The 23430-nt window shown below is 35.8% G+C and overlaps 2 protein-coding genes across 9 annotated transcripts in view; one reads left to right on the top strand and one right to left on the bottom strand.

Annotated features, from left to right (window-relative positions):
- Positions 1-22909, bottom strand: part of LOC129455035 (histone deacetylase 9-B) — a 32621-nt gene extending 9712 nt beyond the window's left edge. For 2 of the 4 annotated variants that reach the window (XM_055219664.2, XM_073858624.1), the window contains exons 1-5: positions 18448-18839; positions 14435-14646; positions 11616-11787; positions 9117-9237; positions 8730-8851 (exon numbers count right to left, since the gene is read on the bottom strand). In XM_055219664.2, coding sequence (XP_055075639.2) covers positions 8730-8851; positions 9117-9237; positions 11616-11787; positions 14435-14646; positions 18448-18541 — 721 coding nt within the window. In that variant the 5' untranslated portion in view covers positions 18542-18839. Of the gene's footprint in view, positions 1-8729; positions 8852-9116; positions 9238-11615; positions 11788-14434; positions 14647-18447; positions 18840-21180; positions 21250-22140; positions 22277-22850 lie in introns of those variants that run through there. The other 2 variants (XM_073858625.1, XM_055219665.2) reach the window with 2 other exon arrangements.
- Positions 22910-22911: 2 nt separating this feature from the next.
- snx13 (sorting nexin 13) overlaps positions 22912-23430 on the top strand; it is a 32684-nt gene continuing 32165 nt past the window's right edge. For 2 of the 5 annotated variants that reach the window (XM_055219192.2, XM_055219187.2), the window contains exon 1: positions 22912-23063. In XM_055219192.2, coding sequence (XP_055075167.2) covers positions 22956-23063 — 108 coding nt within the window. In that variant the 5' untranslated portion in view covers positions 22912-22955. The remainder of the gene's footprint in view (positions 23064-23430) is intronic. The other 3 variants (XM_055219189.2, XM_055219188.2, XM_055219190.2) reach the window with 2 other exon arrangements.

The following is a 23430-nucleotide window of genomic DNA, read 5'->3' as shown; positions in this document are numbered from 1 at the left end:
GTGTAATTATATATCTAAATATGAAGAGTTTCGTTGCAAAACGAGATAAACCCGTTTTTAAAATTTTTGTCAAAACATGTTTATTATTATGTCAACATGTTATTATTTTGTTTTATGGTGCTACTTAGCTGTATTTTTTAAGTTATGAAGGTTTAAATCAAAACAAACCAACTGCAGTTGAATTGATATTAATTGGAATGCACAACCAAAAAACGAGAGCCATCTCGTTTCGCAATGAAACTCTTCATATATAATTGTAAATAACTGTATAAATGTAAGAATTTTTTAATATATTTGTATATAATGTATATATTTTTTAGTGCTGGGCAAAGATTAATCGCGATTAATCGCATACAAAATAAAAGTGATTTTTTTGTATAATATATGTGTGTGTAATTATATATCTTAATATATAATTGTAAATAAAGAAATAAATATATAAATGTATAAATTTAAGAAAAAAATATATATTTGTATATAATGTATATATTTTTTGTGCTGGTCAAAGATTAATCACGATTAATCGCATACAAAATAAAAGTTTTTGTTTGCATTATGTATTTGTGTGTAATTATATATCTTAATATATAAATGTAAATAAAGAAAGAAATATATAAATGTATATATATATATATATATATATATTTGTATATAATGTATATTTTTTTAGTGCTGGGCAAAGATTAATCGCGATTAATCGCACACAAAATAAAAGTGATTTTTTTTGCATAATATATTTGTGTGTAATGTGTGTAATTATTATATAAATATTTAACCACACACACATACATATATTAATTTCAGAATTTTTTATTTATATATAATATTTTTTAATTGATATAGAATATATAAAAATATAAATATATATATATATATATATATATATATATATATATATATATATATATATATATATATATATATATATATATATATATATATATATATATATATATATGTAAATGTTTCCTAAATACATACATGAATGTGTGTGTATTTATATATACACATAGTAATTACACACAGCACACACTCATATATTATGCAAAAAAATCACTTTTATTTTGTATGCGATTAATCACGATTAATCTTTGCCCAGCACTAATATTTTTTAATTTATATATAATATAAAATATCTCAAATCGAAATAAATCTATACAGTATATACTAGGGGTGTAACGGTTCGTGTATTCGAACCGGACCGTTTCGGTTCAGGGCTTTCGGCACGGTGCGCACGCGCACCGAAAGCATTTTGTGTGCGCCTGTGCGGAACATAATACGTGCGTTTCCGCACGAACATATTAAGTGGCGGAAGTCTCCGCGTTCAGCGCAAGTCTTCTGTCAAACATATAACATAATTCGGCCCGCAGAAAGATTTTTATTTACTTAGTTGTATATCCGTTTGATTATTGATGTAAACGTTTACGTGTCGTATCTAAAAGCGCATGTTAAACGCGTGTCAACGCGCTGCTTTGTTCTTTCAAAAGTGCGTGAGAGGATGCACGTCTTTCGTTGCTACGCATTCATGAGACGCGCTTTCTGTGACAGCAAGAATAAGGAATGCGTGATCAGATTTTTCATCTGCATATCACGTCAATCATATCATTGTCACAATGCGATCAGCTGGTCGGGACAGAGAAGAGCTGTAAACCCGGGCTTACTCAGCTGTTACTCAGCTGCGGAGGGGTTCGTAAGTAAAGTCACAGCTTACATTGATGACACAAGCAAAGATTAGGAGAAACGTGCAAAAGATCAAGGATGGCTATGTATGCAACTCACTAATCTCAAAATGAGTGTATAATAAGTATATCATCATGTTGCTTGCTATGCAGTTACACATAGAGCAGTAAGATTATTTTTATACAGAGATGGTACATAGCCAATTCAATTCTGTGAGTTAAACAATCCAAAATAAATCAAAACAGAAAATTTTTAGTGGCAAAAATGTAGGCTAATAGTTCATAAATGTATTCAGGAATTGAATTTGTTAGTTCAAGGTTTTAGTAGAAAAAGTTTAAGAGAAGGTTAAGATAAGAGTTACCTTCTGTTATAAAATAATGTAAAAAATAACTTTGCAGTAGTATTTTATTTATTATTTTTTCATTTTATATATATTTTATCTGTTATACTTTAATAAAGTGTTTAAAAAAGTGTAAACAAATTGTAAAAAAAAGTTTAAAGTAATAAACAACCTGCAGTTTAATGTTTGCATTTCTCCCTTACTGTACCGAAAATGAACCGAACCGTGGCTTCAAAACCGGGGTTCGCACCGAACCGTGATTTTTGCGTACCGTTACACCCCTAGTATATACATGTAAATGTTTTTAAATACATGCCTGTGTGTGTGTAATATATTATGCAAAAACAAACTTTTATTTTGTATGCAATTAATCAAAAACAAGTTCAAAATTACTTAAAACCCTGATCACATTTTATTGTGCACATTTTGTATATCCTGTTTTATGATGTTTACTTGTTATAGTTGTAAATATTATAACCTAACCCAAACAGAAAACTTTTTGCACAATTTAAAAAAAGATGTACTATATTTGGTACATGAGGACATCCCCAAAGGGATGTTTTGTCAGGTTTCCTCACTTTTGGGTACAAATGATGTCCTCATAAGTAGACACATACATATACTGTACATACTGTTGTTCACACAGAGAGATACTATAAACACACAGAACTCTCAGAAGTAAATGTGTGGTCTGTGTTCAGGCCTTCTGAGGAATTCTGGGATATCTCCCAGCTATAATGAGCTAAGAACTGGAAGATCAATTCAATCCTTCATCTGGATGACATTAGAACAGAGCAACAGCTCTTTGAGTATCCACTACCTGCCAACCACAAACCTCTACGGTAGCCGTCTTTAAACAAACACACAGACGCTGATATACCCGCAGAGAGACAGCGAATGAATGTGAGACAGATTTGGCGTGGTTCGGGGGAAATCCGTATTGTCCCACTATGACTCCTGAAGTTCCAAAAAGTCTACTCTGGAAATTCAGCCGCCCCGTAGACGCCACCTACCGCATCTCTGACTGCTGAGTGGGCAACAAATAGACATCAGGAGACCAACATGATTACAACACACGGTGGACTGACAGTGTGGATCTGGACAGAGATGAAGGGAAATGAGTAATATATAAAAACTTACATACAGTAAACACAGCCAAGATTGACTGATGAGATGCTAAAGTGTTTCTTAATGCACATTACCGCTTTTCTGTTATATGATTCATCAAAACAATGACTGCCTCCAATATTTTAACTTGCTGGACCTCTAAAATGTTTCCTTTTGGTTGACGTCAACTAAGCCTCTTTAACCAATAAGCTTATTGCTATGTAGACACCGTTTAAAGCTAATGTTTTTGTCTTTTCAAAATCTTGCAAAGCTTTACAGGTATAGTTCATAGAAAAATCACAAATGAAGATATTTTGTTAGCAACCAAACAGATCTGGGGCACTATTTACTTCCATAGTATTATTTTTCCCTACACTGCAAAAAATGATTTTCAAGAAAAAAAAAACCTTAGTATTTTTGTCTTGTTTTTAGTAAAGATATCTAAAAATTCTTAATTAAGATGCTTTTTCTTGATGTGCAAAAAGACCCAAGAAAATAAGTCTAGTTTTTAGACCAAAAATATCAAATTTAAGTGATTTTGTGCATAAAACAAGCAAAAAAATCTGCAAATGGAATAAGAAAAATGTTCTTGAAATAATTTTTTTTCATAAATACTTTTTTTGCTTGTTTTAATTCTTAATTTAAGAATTTTTTGATGTTCTTACTGAAAACAAGACAAAAATACTAAGAAATAAAATACACTGCAAAAATGTCTTTCTTACTTAGTATTTTTGTCTTGTTTTTAGTAAAAATATCTACAAATTCTTAAATTAAGATGTATTTTCTTGATAAGCAAAATGACCTAGAAAAATAAGTCTAGTTTTTAGACAAAAAATATATACTTTAAGTAAATTAGTGCTTAAAACAAGCAACAAAATCTGCCAATGGAATAAGAAAAAATTTCTTGAAATAAGTTTTTTTTTTCATAAATACTTTTTTTGCTTGTTTTAAGCACAAATTCGCTTAAATTTTATATTTTTGGTCTAAAAACTAGACTTATTTTTTTGGGTCATTTTGCTCATCAAGAAAAAGCATCTTAATTTAAGAATTTTTTTATATTTTTACTGAAAACAAGACAAAAATACTAAGAAATTATTTTCTTGAAAATCATTTTTTGCCGTGTACTAATTTAATGTTGGTTAATTTGGTAATGAAATGAATGAATGATTAAATCTGTATTATATATATATATATATATATATATATATATATGTATGTATGTATGTATGTATGTATGTATGTATGTATGTATGTATGTATGTATGTATGTATGTATGTATGTATGTATGTATGTATGTATGTATGTATGTATGTATGTATGTATGTATGTATGTATGTATGTATGTATGTATTTTTGGTTAGCATTAACCACCAAAGCCCTTCAACTGCATGTTCTGCCTGTTAACCTGAGAAAATAAACATGATTAATTTAAGAATCCCACGTAGTTACTTAAAAAAAACGACCACTGACGATACTTTGATACTTTGAGGTTTAGTTTCAGGTAAAGATTGGTGGAGATTACGGTCAAATTACAGTGACGGCAAAATACTGTAATTTAGCCGCTCTGACACATGATGAATAAGTGCTATTAAAAAAACACCGCAAAAATATTTGCCCAGCAATTAGCTGGAAGGATTTACACGATTTTAATTCGTAGGGAAAATACGCAGAGCGGTCAACGTGTTTACATTGGGTCACGTCATTAAAGGGCTTTTCGAATGCAGCTTGACTCAAACTTCCTTAAACAAACAGTTGTTGAACGGAGTAACGTGGCATGAGAAGGTGACTGCTGAGGAGGGGGGCATCCACAAAGACCCAACCAGCACCTGTGAGTTTGTTTCTAGGTGCTGTGACAGTATGCATTGCTACGGTATGTAGATGCTAAACGTTTCAAGTGGTTGCCAAGACGTTGCTAGGAAGATGCTGATGTGTTCCAAGTGGTTGTCAAGAAAATACTATGGAGAGAGGTCTTCACATAGATCCGAAAAACCAATGTCTGTCTAAAAGTTTCACCTGTTCCTCAGACACAGGTCGGTTATAATAATAGCAGCATCGGGGCTCAGGTAATTTAAAGGAATAGTCCATTTTCTTTTTTAAAAAATCCAGATAATTTACTCACCACCATGTCATCCAAAATGTTGATGTCTTTCTTTGTTCAGTCGAGAAGAAATTATGTTTTTTGAGGAAAACATTCCAGGATTTTTCTCATTTTAACTGACTTTAATGGACCCCAACACTTAACACTTAAAAGTTTTAATGCAGTTTAAAATTGCAGTTTCAAAGGACTCTAAATGACCCCAACAAGGCAAAGGGGTCTTATCTAGTGAAACGATTGTCATTTTTGAAAATAAAAATAAAAAGTATGCACTTTTAAACCTCAACTTCTCATCTTCATCCGATCCTGTGACGAGCCAGGGCGACACACGTAATACGTCATGACGTCAAGAGGTCACGGATGTTTACACGCCACAGTGTTTACAAGTGTGGAGAAAAGGACCGCTCCGACGTTGTTGTATGTCAACTGATACTAATTAATGTCTTTGTGTCAGTTTATTGTTTACAATGGTCAGCAAATGTGCGTTTTATATATGTAACACGTGACCTCCATACGTCACTACCCATTAACGTTAGGTTGCGCTGGACCGGACCTAGACAAAAAGTTGTGGTTTAAAAGTACATATTTTCTATTTTTCCTGTCAAAAACGACAACCGTTTCGCCAGATAAGACCCCCATGCCTCGCCTGGGACCGTCCATAGTCCTTTGAAACTCCGTTGAAAAAAACTGTTAAGTGTTGATTCAAGCGCTAAGTGTTGGTGTCTATTAAAGTCCATTAAAATGAGAAAAATCCTGCAATGCCTTCCCCAAAAAGCACAATCTCCTCTGGACTGAACAAAGAAAGACATCAACATCCTGGACGACATGGTGGTGACTGGTGAGTAAATTATCTGGATTTTTCTTTTAAGAAAATGAAATATTCCTTTAAGTGTTAAGTGTTGGTGTCCATTAAAGTCCATTAAAATCAGAAAAATCCTGGAATGTTTTCCTCAAAAAACATAATTTCTTCTCGACTGAACAAAGATAGACATCAACAGTTGGATGACATGGTGGTGAGTAAATGATCTGGATTTTTTAAGAAAATGAACTAATCCTTAAAATGAATGTGTTTTTGCTGAACAGACCCGAGATGACCCAAACTATCTTGTGTGTGTGCATCAATGTCCTTTTCCAACCCCTCCTCTATTTGCCAAGACTGGCGGTAGGTACATTTTTCGTTGAGACAGACCTGTCAATCAATTTTAAATGTACATTTTAGCGGTTAAAATAAATGAAGCAACAGGCGAAATTGGTTGTAAAGGCCACCTGGGTTTCTTTCTGTCTGACTGGTGCGTGCAGGGCTGCAGACTACACACGTCGGTGCCGTTTACATTCGGGTTAAAAAATATTGCAACCAGTTCAGGATAAACTCGGGTCTAATTTTCTCGGCTTTGTTTGTGATTCAGGGTACATTTTTTTGGACACAAGAAGACCTCTAATGAAGATGCTAAAGTGTTCCAAGTGGTTGCCAGTGCGTTGCTATGCAGATGCTGAAGTGTTAGTGTGTTGCTATCGGGTTACTTAGTTGTTGTGCATGCTTGGTAGCTTAATGGCCCAAATCTGGCCCATCCTTATTTCTATATAAGTGCAGCTTTGTAGATATGACTCGAGTCCCTCCTTCAATGTGTAGGATTGAAAATCATTAGTCTAAACACTCACTAAAGGCATCTCTAACATTCATGTCTGATTATATTAAGGCATAAAGACTTGTTTACTTTATTTTAAGTTTGCTTTGGAAGTTTCCAAGTGTCCTTCCCACTGTTCTCTTTCCTTATACAAACAGACTTGTCGCCCGCCCATCACATCCACCACCCCACACCTGTCAATCATTCGGCCGTGAAGGGTCCTGACCAGGGCAAAGAACAAACGCTACCTTTATGATCCCCCTCTCCCTGCCCCTGCCCGACAAAATCTACTGGGACAGACAGGAAGAGGGGGACGGCTTTTCCAAAAGTCATTTAAAACCAGAAGACATATTAGACCTTTCATATTTTACACTAAAACTAAAAACATTAAGCAGTTGATCTTGTTTTGTTTTGCTAGCAGTGCTTAAGTGTTGTCAGTAGAAATGCAGTTTTACTCCAAAAAAAAAAAAATCTCTCTTCTGTGTTTTAATTGGCCGTCTGCACTATCGCTGTACGTTCTGATCTACAGGCAGAAACCGGAGCCACAGGAAGCGGCTCTGTCTTGTCAGCGTAGACAAATTATTCCATTGACAAAAAAGCAGTCTGTTTTTCTTTTCGTTTTTTCTTCCCTGTTTCGTTCCTGTTGTTTTTGTATCCCCCGGACGGGCCTCTTTTTAAAAGCTGTTACCTGAGTTATTGAGAGTGGATGAAAAGACGGCCCAGAGTTCAGCGCGGATCTCTGATGGGGCCCGAGGCTTCACAGACCCCCGCGCTCCAGAAAAATCCCTCTGGAGGTTTGCGGTATTCTGGACCCTTCCTGGTGTTGAGCCATGCTGGAAATTCTGTGCAAACAGTGCTTGGATGAAGACCAGGTCTATTTTTAAGTTCCCTTTGAAAGAGTTTCAGTCTTATCGTTGAAACCCAACGTATCGCCTTTCTTTACAAACTCATCGTGAAATTAGCCTCGCAACAAGACGTTCAGAAAATAAAACATGTGCGAGTTCCCGGAAAAGAAAGTGTTTCCAAAGGCTCATAGTTACCGTGAGGGACACGAACGTACAAAAGTATTCAACTTCAGCAAATAACTCAATCTGCGCTATTTTTCTACAGACATCCAATAAAATATAATAAAAACTCAAACAGTTTTCAACCTGACAGTTTTGGCATTCACATCCCAGCATAAAGGCATTCAGGCAACGTCTGTTTCCCTTACAAAGCGTACAAATCTAGTTTAGTCATCCAAAGTGAGGGGTGAAAGGTCAAATGCACACAATAATGGCCAGCCTGGCCACTGCCACTCTTCCAGGGCGATTCGGTAACCGTCCAACCCGAAGGTACCTACATCCTGCTTATGCCCAGGAGGACTTAACCTCTCAGATCCGATTAGACCCCTTTGCCTGGCCAGGGTTCAGTCTCTACAACCTCTCCGCCTGGTAATTGTTTGCAAACCTCTGGGCCGGGCGCCCCGGGGCACGGAGCGGGCACAAGCGTGGTCATTCTCACCAGGCTGACCCTAAAGCTAAACAGGGTCACTCATCAGCCCCATTTAGATCTGCCCACGGGCCACAGCATTCGGTGACATGCACGGTTGACCGCTGACCCCAGTGATTAAATATCGGCTGCAAACATTTAGGCAGTGTCACCTCTACCGGACCCCTGTGCCAATGCGAGAAAACACATCAATTCATAGCTCCGTGGCTGGAGGTCCAGTCACTTTGTGGCATAATAAGCAAGAAAACTCTAATCCTGGATATAAGACTTCTGAGACGCACACGCACGCACAAAGACCTCAGTTTTACCCACGCATACATACATGCATACATGTCACTGATTTTATAAGGATCATACAACATGAATTCTTCAATGTGACCTTTGACTTACCAGTCTTCCTGAGAGGGAAGTCCTCTCTGTAGTCCAGGCCAGAGGTTAAAGGGTATTTGAAGGTGGGAGGGGTTTCTCCTAACGGAGGGGAACTCTGTTCGGCTGGACCCGGGTGGGCAGAGCTAAAATTTAAGAAACACAATGAAATTTTTTCCTTTATGAAATTTTTACACGTTACTTTGTTGAATCAAATCTGCATATAGGCGCATGAGAAATCTGTAAGACTGGACTTACATTTGATTTATGCGTTTGGCAGACACTTTTAATCGACAGTGCATTACAAAGTACACATTTTTTATCAGTATGTGTGTTCCCTGGGTTTGTGACTATTTACGCCTCAATGCAAGCTATACAGAACTTGGATGGAGGTGTAATGTCGTGACACACCTGTACCACAGTTTGGAGTGGCTGAGAGGAAAACCAGCACTGGTTAGAGATGGATCTTTAGCTGATTTACTCATCAGAAAGTCATGCAGTTTCTGTCGAACTTCAGTGCTCGCCGTTGAACCTGTGCAAAAAAACAGACAGACGTTGAGTAAGAAAATACCCGAATGCCTTTATTGTCATTGCATAGCTGTACAATGACATTTAAATGCAACTAATTTTTAAAAAAAAGAAACAACTTGACATGGCAGCAAGAAGAAATAAATAATAAGCAGTATATTGCACCTGGTGATCATTGTGATCTCTTTACAGAGAGACTTCATGATAAAGGTTTTTTTTTACTTTACTCATCACATTGAATGTCTGAGCCTCACATCAAGCATTTCAATGTGTCACAGACATTGGTATTTTAGTACAGAACTTTGTTTAGTCATTTATTTGTCTGTATAATACTATAATACTGTATAATAAAACAATATTTCAATTATTGTGCATGTTAAATATTTTTTGCTGATGAAATAAATGCTTTTTTTTACATTGCTTTACATTTGTAGAAGATATTGAAATTAATGCACCTCGATTATAAATTCTCGCTCGACCTGATTTGTGTTGAACCATGGACAACATTTTTTTAAATAAAACCTAAAACCACTGCAAACCCCAACCATCAATGAAAAATGAAGTTTAAAACAATGGTCTATGGGGGCCCTGAGATGTGGATGGGATGATAACCGATTTTATGATTAACCACGATGAAAAATGTCCCAGGGATTAGTATTATCGTTTAAAATGTAATTATCATTACAACCGTGTTTGATTACTGTGATTTTGAAAACTTGCGGTAAATCCTGTCCAGCCAGAATCAGTTTGACACAGGTGCGCACATGCAACATAGTTTTTTGCACAAGGCGGCATTTAAGGGATAATGTATTGTATTCATTCACGGTAAACTTATTAGAGATTTTTTTACCACATAAATAATTTCCGGGACATGAAATATTAAATTGTGATTTTGAAAAAATACAACTTGTTCAAATGTTTTCAGCGTGTGTATTAGTTGTTTTTGAACATTTCCATCTCATTTTAACAAAACCATTGTAATAATGTTGATAACCGTGATTAGGGCTGTCACAATGATTAAATAATCGTCTCATCGCAATGATTTCAGATCACCACAATGATTGCACATCTATCTAAAAAACACAAGGGGGAGCTGTAGCGCCTGTATAAACGAGACGGGATTAAATAGCGTTCCTTAACTGACAGTGTAATGCGATACATTGCAAAGCCATTCTATACAGTGGAAAAAACAGCATTTGAAGAAATACTGCCAAGCTTTGATAAGCAGTATGAACTATTATAATTAAATAATTACTTTTAAATTCGTTGCAAAACGAGATAACCACCGTTTTTTTAATTGTTCAGAAATCTCGTTTTTAGGTTGTGCATTCCAATTAATTTCAATGCAAGTGCAGTTGGTTTGTTTTGATTTAAACCTTCATAACTTAAAAAATACAGCTAAGTAGCACCATAAAACAAAATAATAACATGATAACATAATAATAAACATGTTTTGGCAAAAATGTTAAAAAATGGATTTATCTCGTTTTGCAACGAAACTCTTCATTTGTTATGTTTATTAATATTCACTGCTAGGTAAACCCTGCAAAAGATTTCATTTAAATAATCACAACAATGTGTGAAAATTATTTCATGAACAAAGAAAATGCATGAGAATTAAATGTCAAAGCTGCAAAACAGGCAATTAATCGTCATAATTTATTAGGCAATTAACCATCAGCCAAATTTAATATTCATGACAGCCCCAACCGTGATAACTTTGGTCACTATAATCATGATATGATTTTTTTATTTTTATTTTTTATTAAACTGGGGCCACCCGGAACCATCTCAGGGTAGAGTTTAATGCTATTTTAATGCCATTTTATAAAATACATGAATGTATCATTAATTCTGTGTAAATAACCCTCAGAAAAATAATTAAGAGCACTACATTTTTTTATTGAATAATTGATATATTTTGTTTAATTTAAATTTAAAGTTTTGGAATGTTTTATGTCATACATTTTTTGGGGGGATGCACCCAAGCAAAAAGTTTAAGAACCACTGGTCTAGAGAAGCATCAAATCCTGGTTGTAAGCTTAAATTTTAAAAACGGTAAACATATTTCTGAAATCTGATTGGTTGTTTGAAATGTTGTCCCAGGGTCACCATAATGTTGCCCTGAGGACATCAACCACTTGGCAAAACTCTTCTATATAGACCAGATGTGCAGAAACAGCGCCATCTAGTGGTGAAAAGAGCACTTTGCAGTTGAAACATGCTACTGCACATATGACCAAATAAAGATTGATCAGTTTATCACACAGGCAGGTTATAAATCATTTTTATTCCTTATGCACCAGACACCCCTCCCATAGATGACTGCGTTATGGTCTGTGTGAAGTAAATGCGAGTGTTCATTGTGTAATGATGACTGACTCTCTTTAGATCTTTCCTTTCTCCTGTGATGCTGATGTTTCTGCATCTCCCTCCTGTGAGCCTCCTTCTCCTCATCTCGCACCTCCTCTCTCTCCTCCTCAACCACCAGCCGACGCTCCTCTGCAAACACCTCCTGCTGCTGCTGACGAAGGGTTAACAGAGCCTCCTGCAGCTGAAAGAGAAAATTAAACACAATGTCACGTTTCCAGTAATTATATGACTTTAAATGGCTGATGCCAGTATCTAGAGGTAAGGAAATGAAACTGCTGTGGTTTGGATGGAAAATGCGCTTATTTTTAAACGTTGTTTATGCACATTCATTACATGTCCCTACACTAGCATTATCTCATTACACTTGCAAAATTTCTGCTGAACACTGACTGTTACTATACCGTGTAAATTAGCATTGCAGAAACACTGTATGGATCAGCATTTCACACACATACTGATGTAATGACATCAAGCACTTTAACCAAAAACTATTGACAGTGCAGATCTAGTTAAATCTGTTCATTTCCTCTAGGTCAGCCAGGAGAACTTAAACCACACTGACCTGTTTCCAAACAAAGATTTACTTCATCTCATCCACAAATACCTTACACCACAATAGCAAGTACTAAGTACTACTGAGTTGAACTTATACTAATGAATACACCCAGATAAGGCTTGTACTTCTGAAAGCATTTCATCTTGTATTATTTAAAAGCACAAACATGCATCGTTCTGTTAAACTGAGACTAGTAAGGAATTCTTCTCACCAGATGAACAGTTGACGATTTTCCCCCCAGAACATTCTGGGAATGTTAGTTTTTGGTTCCAAAATGTTAGTTTAAATAAAACCTATAGATAACCACCAAGAAAAGTTCACTATAAGTTATTTTTAGTAGGAGTCCTCCGATATATCAGCCAATGAGTATTGCTATGCTTATACGGTGAAACGCCGCTACATCCAAACGCCAGAGGGCGCTCTCGTGCAGAAATATATGCGCTGCAGACGAAGAACCAGACACACGCAGCTCCAGGAAATGGCTTATGAATATATTTATATATTGCTGTTCTTCAAACCTTTTCAGGTATTTTCATGATAATAAACAATATTTATAATGATTATGTTTGACGAGTGTTGCTTTTTCAAATGCATGTTATAAACAACTCAAACAGTCAGTCGCGTGAACGAGTCAGATTGGTTGAGGGCGAGGCACTGAGTTCAAAAAATACTTCTATATATTATGTACTTATATTAAGAAAATATGAATGGTTCAGTAACTTCAGTTTGAAATTCATTAACTTTTATTATTATTAAATAAAATAAAGAAAACTATTCTTGGATGATCTAACTATTATTGTATCAAGTATAAAATACTTCTATACATATTATTCAATTTATTTTAGGGCTGTCAAAAGATTAATCCAAAATAAAAGTTTGTGTTTACATAACATATGTGTGTGTACTGTATGTAAATATATATATATATATATATATATATATATATATAAATACACACACATTCAGGTTAGGGATGCATATCAATTAATCGCGATTAATCTATAGTAGAATAAAAGTTTTTGTTTACATCATATATGTGTGTGTACTCTGTATAATAACTTTGTATAGTTAAATGCACACACATGCATGTATATATTTAAGCAATGTTTACATGTGTATATACATTTGTATATTTATGTATAATTTATATTATATATAAATATAAATACTTAATATATAAATATATTTTTTTCTTAAAATTATACATGCATGTGTGCATATTTATATATACATAATTATTATACACAGTTCACACACATATATGATGTAAACAAAAACTTTTATTCTGCTATAGATTAATCGCGATTAATTGATATGCATCCCTAATTCAGGTATATATTTAAGAAATATTTGCATTTAAATACTGTATAAACATTTATATAATTTATATTATATATACATATAAATATTTCATATATAAATATAACAAATTTTTCTTAAATATATGCATGATTGGGTGTGTTTTTATATATAAATAATAATTATACACTGCACACACACATATGTCATGTAAACACAAACTTTTATTTTGGATGCAATTAATCCCGATTAATCTTTTGACAGCCCTAATTTATTTATATGCATATGTACTTATATTAATATAATTGTTTCAGTTTGAAATGCATTCTATTTTATTATTAAATAAAATAAATCATTATTGGATGGTCCCCCGTAACGTCAGCCCCCATCCCGAATTTCAGCCAATCTCATCTGGTCACCCTAACTCAAACTACAGTGATTTCAGATCGATAAGGACTTACTGATCAAAAGCCGTAGTACATGAAATAGCTGTGAAGGATATCGGCTGTGAGATTCAGAATAGTTATCGGCCACATATTATTAGTATATATCGGCACTTATCGGTGCACCCCTAATTTTTAGGGTTATTTAAACTTAAACCTCTCTGCAACATTCAGGGAACATTCTGTTATGGCTGAAAAAAGACATCTAAAAAGTACATTCCTACATTGTTATTATTTGGTTTCCAATAAATAACCAAACAGGAACCAGTTGCTAACGTTAGGTTTTGTTCTACAGCTATAAATTCCTGATTTACAGTTACAGTTCCTGAATCTGAGTCCCATCCTCGTACATCTACATGTATGCATTTGGTAGATGCTTTTATCCAAAGCAGCTTACAGTGCATTACAATGTAGGTATATATAATATTTTTATTAGCATACCTGGGTTGGAACCTATGACCTTTTGCACTGCTAACCCAATTGCTCTACCACTGAGCTCGAAGCCCTGAACCTGTTTTCATCTCACAAACCTTAATGTGTTCCTCAAGCTGAGCCTGATGCTGTCTCAGCAAAGTCTGGTGCTGTTTCTGAAACTCTGAGATGAGAAGCTGTTTCTGGATCTGCTGCTGTCTCTGGATCAGCAGTAGCTCACGCTGCAACTGCTTCTCCCATTCATCTGAATCATGGTCCCAGTCCAGCATACTGATCCCAGAACTGCTCACCACAGACAACACGTCTGAACCTGACACGTGGACAGAGAAAGAACGCAGTTAGTAACAGGTAGCAGACACAACATACAACAAGAAACAATGTATTTTGAGCCGATCTGTATCACAAAACATCATAATAATTATTAGGAACATAAAAATCTTTGAGAGTAAAAGCTGATCGCAATCTTGCCATGGAGCGTTCAGTTCTGAGAAAAGGTCACATGTGTTTGTGTGTAAGGAAATGAAGGACTGCACTGTTAGCTGGCTGAATACGTCACATTAAAACCTTTCTTTAGGTCTTTTAATAAACTCAAGGGCGCAATCTGCGGGGAGGGTCTTTTTATGGGGGCTATTTCAATTACTTTAAGCGTAAACACAGAGGTATGCTGCCGTTCGAGAACGAAATCTTATTTAAACTCCATCTAAAGCGAGACAGCATGTGACCGGCGCATTCGAGCTGCAGTTAAAGTATTTTTACACATGAACAAAACAGCGAGAAAAGGAAAGGCATTTGCTGTGTGTGCGTGTTCAGAGAATGGTCTGGCCTCATGCCCTAAAAAAGCTGCGCCGTTAAAACCCAAGTCTAAACATGCGCCCTTAATCCATTACCATCGGTAATAAACACTTTTGTAAACACACAGATTTCCACATACATCACGAATGAGATCTCTCAAGTTTCTCAAGAAACCAATGAGATTAAATAAAGAACAAATGGAAACCTGCTAAATACAAAGTAAGCAAGATCTGGGGCACCATTGACTTACACAGTAGAAAACATAATACTATGGAAGTGAATGGTGCCCCAGATCTGTTTGGTTATTGACACAAAAATATCTACAACAAAGAAATTTATACAAGTTTGAAACAACTTGAATAAATGATGACAGAATTTTCAATTTTTGTCCCTTTAAGTGATGGCAATTCTGGTGCAACTATACAGACAACAGTTGCATCTGATTCAGGAGCATCGTGCATCACACCGCTCGCAGGTGTTGAAATTAAAGCCACTGCATTGTGAAATCATCTCTCGCCACCATGACTCCATCGGGCCCCCGGCCCAGAATACACAGACCACCAAAACAGAACCACTACACGAGCCAAAGGTGTCAATCCACAACAAAAATATCATGGCATTTGTTTTGATGGCTGTAATAAGACTGCCTGAGACACTCTTTATCTGCTTGTAAACGTCTGGTTGCTCCTTATTCAAGATGAGCTGTTGTTATTCAAGAAAAAGAGCAAAAGTAGTGTGGATTATAGATAAAGCCTTCCGGTATGTAGTTATGTGAGGAGTTAACTCAGACGGAATGATAACCGGGGCTAATCTTAGACTGCTAATGCCTTAAACCCAAAATACTGCAGCTAAGAATAGTCAGGCTTGAAGTCAGTGAGGCCAGAACGGCCGATACATGCAGTCGCCGGCAATAACGAAGAACAGAGGTACAGCGGGCCCCTCACAAATACACCTGAGCAGAACTTTACAACAAACTTTTCTTAAAAAGATCAAATTAAGAATGAAGTAAACAAGCATGCACCTGCTGTTTAAAAAACAACTAAAAATGAATTTAGCTCAATGAAAGAGCATTGCCTTAGCAGTGCAAAGGGTGCAAAATGGGTTTGAAGTGACCCATGGGAATAAACATACTGAAATGCATAATAACAGATGTAAATGTATTTAAATCTGTTTGATTTATGTTTAAATTGCGAAAAACTTGTAAGCACTGACAAAGCACCTTACATATATAACTCAATGTATTGAGTTGGATTTCAATGAAACTTTGCCATGCACTTTAAAAAATGCACAGGTGCACTAAGTTTGTGTTATTACAATGGTTTAAAATTGTAATTGTGCAACTAACAACCAGTGTGACGAGAGTATTGTGTGTAAAATGTGGATGATGTAATTGTGTGTACAGCACACTTTATAGGCTAATGCATTAGGTACCATGCCTGCTAAGTACATACTTCATAAACATGCACTAGTAACATGTTAAATGACACGAGGCTATAAAATTTGACATCTCTGAGGAAACTCTCTGAGGTGTCTCCTAAAGAATCACATTCAGACCTGTGTGCACCTTACACAAAAGATTCTCATATCCCGATATCTGTCCACCTACTGCAAACCGGTTGACTCAAAGTCAGGAGTGCTGGATTTTAGGAAAAAAAGAGTATGAGCCATTAAAGGGCCAACTGACAGAACTGATTTGTCTGGTGTCCCAAATAAATAGAGGAAAGATGCAACAAGTCATTTGCTGCTTGTTTTAAATAAATAAACAGAACATTACAAAATCTATGAAGGCTCACAAGTTAAGAGCTGTTGAATTATTTAGGCAAAGATTTGATAATCAGTGTTGGGGAAAGCCCCTAAGGTGACATTGGAGTAAAAAAAATCTAAAGTTTAGTTTTATGTGCTCACGTAAAACTTTCATGTGCTCATGCGAAACCTTCATGTACAGATTTTTTATTTTATTAGTTTTGCGTGCTCACGTGAAACTTTCGCGTGCGCACGTGAAACTATCGTTTGCGCACGTGAAAGCGAAAGTTTCACGTGCGTACGCGAAAGTTTCACGTGAGTACGCGAAAGTTTCATGTGAGCACGCGAAAGTTTCACATGCACGGTAAAAAATTCTTTGCTGCCTCAAAATTTTTTGTTAATCAACTCAAATTTACAAGTCATGTCAACAGAGATGAGTTGTCAGAACTTATGAAATATAGTTGAGAAAAGTCCACTTAATTTTATAAGTTATAGCAACTCACCTGTAGTTATAACAACTCATCTCTAGTCAAGATAAATAATAGTAAGTTGAAATGACTTGTAAATGCAAGTTAATTCAACAAAAAATTTTAAGGCAGCAAAGTATTTTTTACAGTGTGAGCATGCGAAACTAAACTTGATAATTTTACGTGTGCACATGATAGTTTCACGTGTGCACGGGATAGTTTCAACTGTGCACGCGAAACTACACTTTATTACATTTTTGCTCCATGTCCCCCTTAGTGGCTCTGTAAAAGTTACAATACTAAGTTACTTTCCAAAAAGTAACTAATTGTGTTCCTTAGTTACTTTTCATGGAAAGTAATACTTACGTTACTTTTGCATTACTTTTTCTTACTTGGCTAAGGCTTGATCTCTTTCAGGGCTTGTAGGTGTTTTTATGACTGAGAAGTTCTGCATTTAGAAATTGCATTTTCCATTGCAAAAATGTCAAGCTCTGGCCTGCTATCTGTTTCTGACTCAAACTGTTCCTGCTCAGGCGCACACACATAACATTCGTAATTCTACGTAACTATGTTCAATTTAACTCAAAACATTATTATTTTTTTAATCAAATTAATTAACTGAAAAGTAACTTGCATTACTTTCTTAAAAAAGTAACTCAGATATTCATGTGTACATTTATAAAGTAATGCGTTACTTTACTCGTTACTTCAGAAAAGTAATATTATTATGTAATGCACGATACTTGTAATGCGTTACCCCAAACACTGTTGATGATAACAAACCGAAAACATCCTGGAAATACTCCATGAGCCTGCAGAAAAGAAAACCCCAATCTATTCAAAATCAATGATGTCTCCTAGACTGCAAGACAAAAGACTTTCAGTCATCTGAAATAAATGCAATCCCACACCTTTCATGTCTGCAATCAAAAGTCAAAGATGTCTTATCAAAATGAAACGATCTGTGCAATGCTATCCATATTCATTTTTTGGTTCTGTCTCAATAGTTTTCTTTCCTAAGGAGCTAAACGAAAAAACATCTACTTAATGCAACTGAAAATTTCTCTACATCTAGGACAGAGAAAGTTCTTGTCGTGAACATGTGGTACCTGATCTGTTGGCAGTACCGTCGCGTGTATCTTGTATTCTCCTCCTCCACTCAGCAGTGATGCTCGAGTCCACCTCAGAAATGTTCTGCAGCATAACTTGCACTTGACCTCACAACAGAGACGCTGCTTCTCCGTCTCCTGGCTTTTGTCTCTCTTTTTGTTTTCCTCTTGCTTTCTTTTCCTTTCCCCTGAGTTTCATCAATCGGATAAACAAGGAAATGCAGGAATCGTCAAACAGGTGACAAACTCAGCGTTCTTACTGCCTCTCCATCTCAGTACGGGATGAGTCTCCAGCTCGTTCACTCGCTCTGTCCCACACTTTCTCTCTCTGTTACTCTTCCTAACCGTGCTGTCTCTCTTACCACACTCTCTCTCTCTCTCTTTCTCTCTCAGGTGCCAGGAATAGCAGCAGGACCAGCCCAGGACAGAAATAGGTCGGGCCAGACCAGGGGAGCAGAGCAGCGGCCAGATGCTGAAAATAGCAACACAAAAACACAGCTGTCTGCCTTCATCTTTTCCCTCTGAGTGCTTATAGTCTCTTTCTCTCTCTCTCTGAGTGAATCTCATAAAAAAACGGCAAAACATTTTATTCCATAAATCCATTTTAGGAGAATTAAGCAAAGCACCTTTTTATTATTATGACACAAAATTATTCTCATGCAATTATAAAATAATAATTGTAAATGCAATGCATATTTTATTTATTATATTAAGCACAATTCTATATAATGAATACCATCACAATGTATACTTACATTTACTTCATTCACCATCCAAATGTTTTTATAATGTTTCTCCTAAAACTATGATGCAATAAAATGAATATAAGTATGCAACACCATAAACTTATCTTTCTTCAGATTTTGGCGTTAAAAATAAGACCTTCACATGTTCTTGATAAGTTGGTCTTTATCTCTCTTTCATCGCTTTTATCTCTCTCACACACTTTCTCTTTCTTTCTCTGGCTGTCTTCAATCTATCCAATGTCTGTTCTTTTTCTCTTTGATCTGACATCAGCTCCATCTCACTCCTGCAATCTTCACTTCACCTGCTCCTCCATTACCATCACACAGGATCAGTTCAAAGGGAGTTTCTATTGACGTTAAACAGACAACATCCTGTTTTTCATTACACAAAGACAACAAGTCTTTGATTCAATGCCTGCAGATCAGACAGAAATGAGACTGAACGCTTTATACAGTTGGAAAGGTTTAGGGCTTTTCTATGTATTGCATATATTTTTTGAAAAGTGAAATTAGACTTCATTAGCATATTGATCACTTCAAAGCTAAACAGCCTTGATCAGAAATCTCCAAAGAACGTCACAACAAACCCTGGCAATATGGGATTAAAATGTCCGTTACTGATTTGGAAAACCCATAGGCCTGCCGGATAAATTAGGAACCAGAGGAAATCTTTTTTAAATCCAGAAACGGCACAATTCCCAGGAGCGAGACATTCCTGTTGCATGACAGAGATGAAGTTTCTCATTGGCCACAAATGCCATCAAAAGTGTATTTTCCCAAGCAGTGCTCATATATAGCATTAGAGATTTCAACTCTCTCTGCAACTATTCACATTTTCTTAAATGTAGTAAATGCTCTTGTTAACTGCAATGAGTGTTGACAATAAACGGGGTCTTGAGCGCACGCACACACACCTAAAGCTGTCCATCTCTTCCTCTGCAGACAAAACAAAGGCAGTGTGATAAAATAGGTCACATCTCCACAGGTCTGAGAGAAACCGACACTCCCAAGGTAAAAGGGGACAGACAAAAATAACCACCACAGCAAAACAAACCAGGTCATAAACTCTCTAGTTGTGTTCAGAATGCACTACGTTTACTGCCTTCTGCGCAGTGTGCACTGTTTGCCGAGGAATGTGAAATAGTATGCAATATAAACATTGCATGCATCACATTGTTGTCACATGACCACTTGACGTTGCATATTTAATTCATAAAGTTGCTTCTAGTTATATGGTTATTTTGTAATTTGTTTGTTAAATGTTTGACATTTCTCTGTCTACATCAGACCTTTATCAGCAAACACTATATCAGGTGTATGATACCTCAAACCTCAAGCATAAACACATACACAAATACACTTTCTCTGCAACAGCTCCACCTTTAGGCTAAAATACACAAATGCATTCATATTAAACAGTCTGACACATTCCAGATGTGTTTTGGGTGTATGCACATTTAAAACACATCGCTGTCTGGTGAAGTATATTTGAAACAGTTCAGATAAATTATGGGAAAAAATTCCTCCAAAATATCCCTTACAAAAACAGTACAGTGATTTAATAATACATAGAATAATAAAAGTATCATGTTACTGAACAGTTGCCATATGCATGCACTATAGTATTTATAGTATACTTAAGTATTATCATGGTACATGTCCAACGTTCATGTTATTGTCTGGAAAACCATGATAATATATGGTCATTTTGTTAATGTAGTAGGCTAATACTACCAGAAAATATATTTCAATATTAATCCATACATTTCAAATCATTCATATATGTTGAGATTTCAGAAAGAGCTTGAGCTTTCTGTCAGATGGACATCCATCTGTCTCCCTAAACCAGCCAGAAACACGTTGCACAGCAGATGAAATATACATCCCTGCTGTCACGCAGACACACTAACGATACATGCAGATTAAAAATGACAGGCGTATGTGTGAGAGCTCAAAGTTAAAAATATGCTCAATGATGGAGTGTTACCTGCATCCTGTGCTGAATTCATCCTCAAAACACCAATGATCTGAATCTACTCCATGCACTCACATGTGTCTTTAAACAGAAACAAAAAGAATGGAGATAAAATCCACATAAATGCATGCAGTAAATAACATTTGGCACAAGGGCAATATCTCAGTACGTTTTTAGAAAAAGGTGCAAACGCTGTTTGGTAAACAAGTAAATACAATAAAGCAATGGTTTAATAATTATGCATGCAACCCTGCAACAGGCTGTTTTATGGGAGGTACCCAATGCCCCATTAGTAAAGGTCTAATATAGGACAAATTTTATCTTTAATCCTGAGCAATAACTGTTGAACAGGTAAATAAGGTTTATGTCTAGAATAGAAAATCAATTCTGCCCTAATAATCGCTGTGGTAATCAACAACAGTATATGTGACACACCTGTTGATAAAGCTTATTTCTCTTGAGGTTAACACAGACACCGGCTCATCTTTATGTAACAATGCAATGCATTTAAATCCAGTTTGGATGCATTTCAGGAACAGACTCTGTAAGGTGTGCTTAATGTAATAGCAGTGATTGTGCATGTGTTTGTGTATATGTGCTGTCGATTCTATTTATAGCACAGTGATGTTTCCCCCATGCATGCACCCTGTGAAGAAAACATGCTGAATATATTCCTTACCTCTAACCAAGAGCTCTTAACCCTTTAGATAACAACAAAATGCATTTTATGTTGTTCAGATTTTAAACATGATACACCATTTTATGTGCAATTCTAAGAAAGAATCTGTAAAAATCCTTCAAATGGCATAACTGCCCAAACTCACCCTGCCATAAATTGCACAAAAGCATATCTATCTATCTATCTATCTATCTATCTATCTATCTATCTATCTATCTATCTATCTATCTATCTATCTATCTATCTATCTATCTATCTATCTATCTTATATAAAATACATGCTCGGCACTCACCTGAAAGATTTATCTGTACTGTATATCTCTAGGTTTGATATCGATACACTCATTCATAAATATAAACGCAGCGCGCATCTTCAGCTCTCGCCTCGACGCGAGCGCGCAGCAGTCAGACGCGCGTTCTAAAAATAGCGCGTCACAACAATAGAGACGAAACACTAGAATGAGGTGCCTGGATTTCTTAAATCAGACGAACAGAGTCAGTGCTCAGTAATATAATAGAAACTTGCACATTATTGTGCTGGCCAAAAACTAAAAGCATTTTTAAGAAAATGTTTTTTTTAAATTGATGACTGATACTGAAGACAAAGCAGTCAATAAGAGCCCATAAAAGATGTGAACTCGATATTTTTTATGAATCTCAGGGTTAAATCTCAAGATTGAAGCTTCTTGATAAAGTACTACCACGAGTAAGATTTTGCACATTCTAAGCAAAGTGTGACTAAACTGCAGATGATAAAATATAACAAAGTTAGGATTTATTTTGGATGCTTTTAGTCACAGCATAATTTTTATTATGTAACTATAGAATATCATCTAAAATGTGGAAAAAATATAAAGAATAAGTCCTCTAAAACCTTTTGAACTGTGTATACATCTGTTCTTAGCCATAAACCTGAATTAGGTTCAAAGTTTATGTAGCATCATTCAATGTAACGTCATAAGGAACTCTGCGTCAGGTGTGTCACGGACCTTGTGTTATTTACCTGTGTGGGATTGGCATGCTGATTATTTCTGCCTTGGTCATCCTGATAATCCTAAATAAAAAAAAATATGAGGAATATTCTTCATTTATCATTTAGGTGGAGCAGATGTATGTGACACCAGAGTGGGGTAGCAGGGCTCTTTCGGGTGTGGAGGGTCTACCTTACCCCTGCCTGCATTGTGACCCTGCCGGGGGGCTACTCAACTGGAAACAGGTAAACGACAATGAGGATGCGAATACAGTCATGTGTAAAGAATAACAATTATTTCAATTACATGTGCGTCAAATTTTATAGAAGAAGAGAAAATATTATATACGTACATGCAACATTTTGCAACAAATCTGTTGTTGACGGTGATGTTTGAGTGATCGTGACGCATACGTCTTTGCGTCATGTATTCAAATTCTAAACACAGAGAATCTAAAAAAAACATGCATTTTAGTCATGCACTTTTGCCTTTCACTGTGTCACATGTTAAAACCCGCTTTCTCAGTGCTGGTTCAGCATAAAAGGATAGGATGTGACGCAGTTTCTGCAAAAATTTGCTGATGGTTAAATGTTCTTGTACACAGTTGTCACT

The sequence above is a fragment of the Misgurnus anguillicaudatus genome, chromosome 20, assembly GCF_027580225.2.
Source record: "Misgurnus anguillicaudatus chromosome 20, ASM2758022v2, whole genome shotgun sequence".
Classification (NCBI taxonomy): domain Eukaryota; kingdom Metazoa; phylum Chordata; class Actinopteri; order Cypriniformes; family Cobitidae; genus Misgurnus; species Misgurnus anguillicaudatus.
This window is presented reverse-complemented; position numbering and strand designations above follow the sequence as displayed.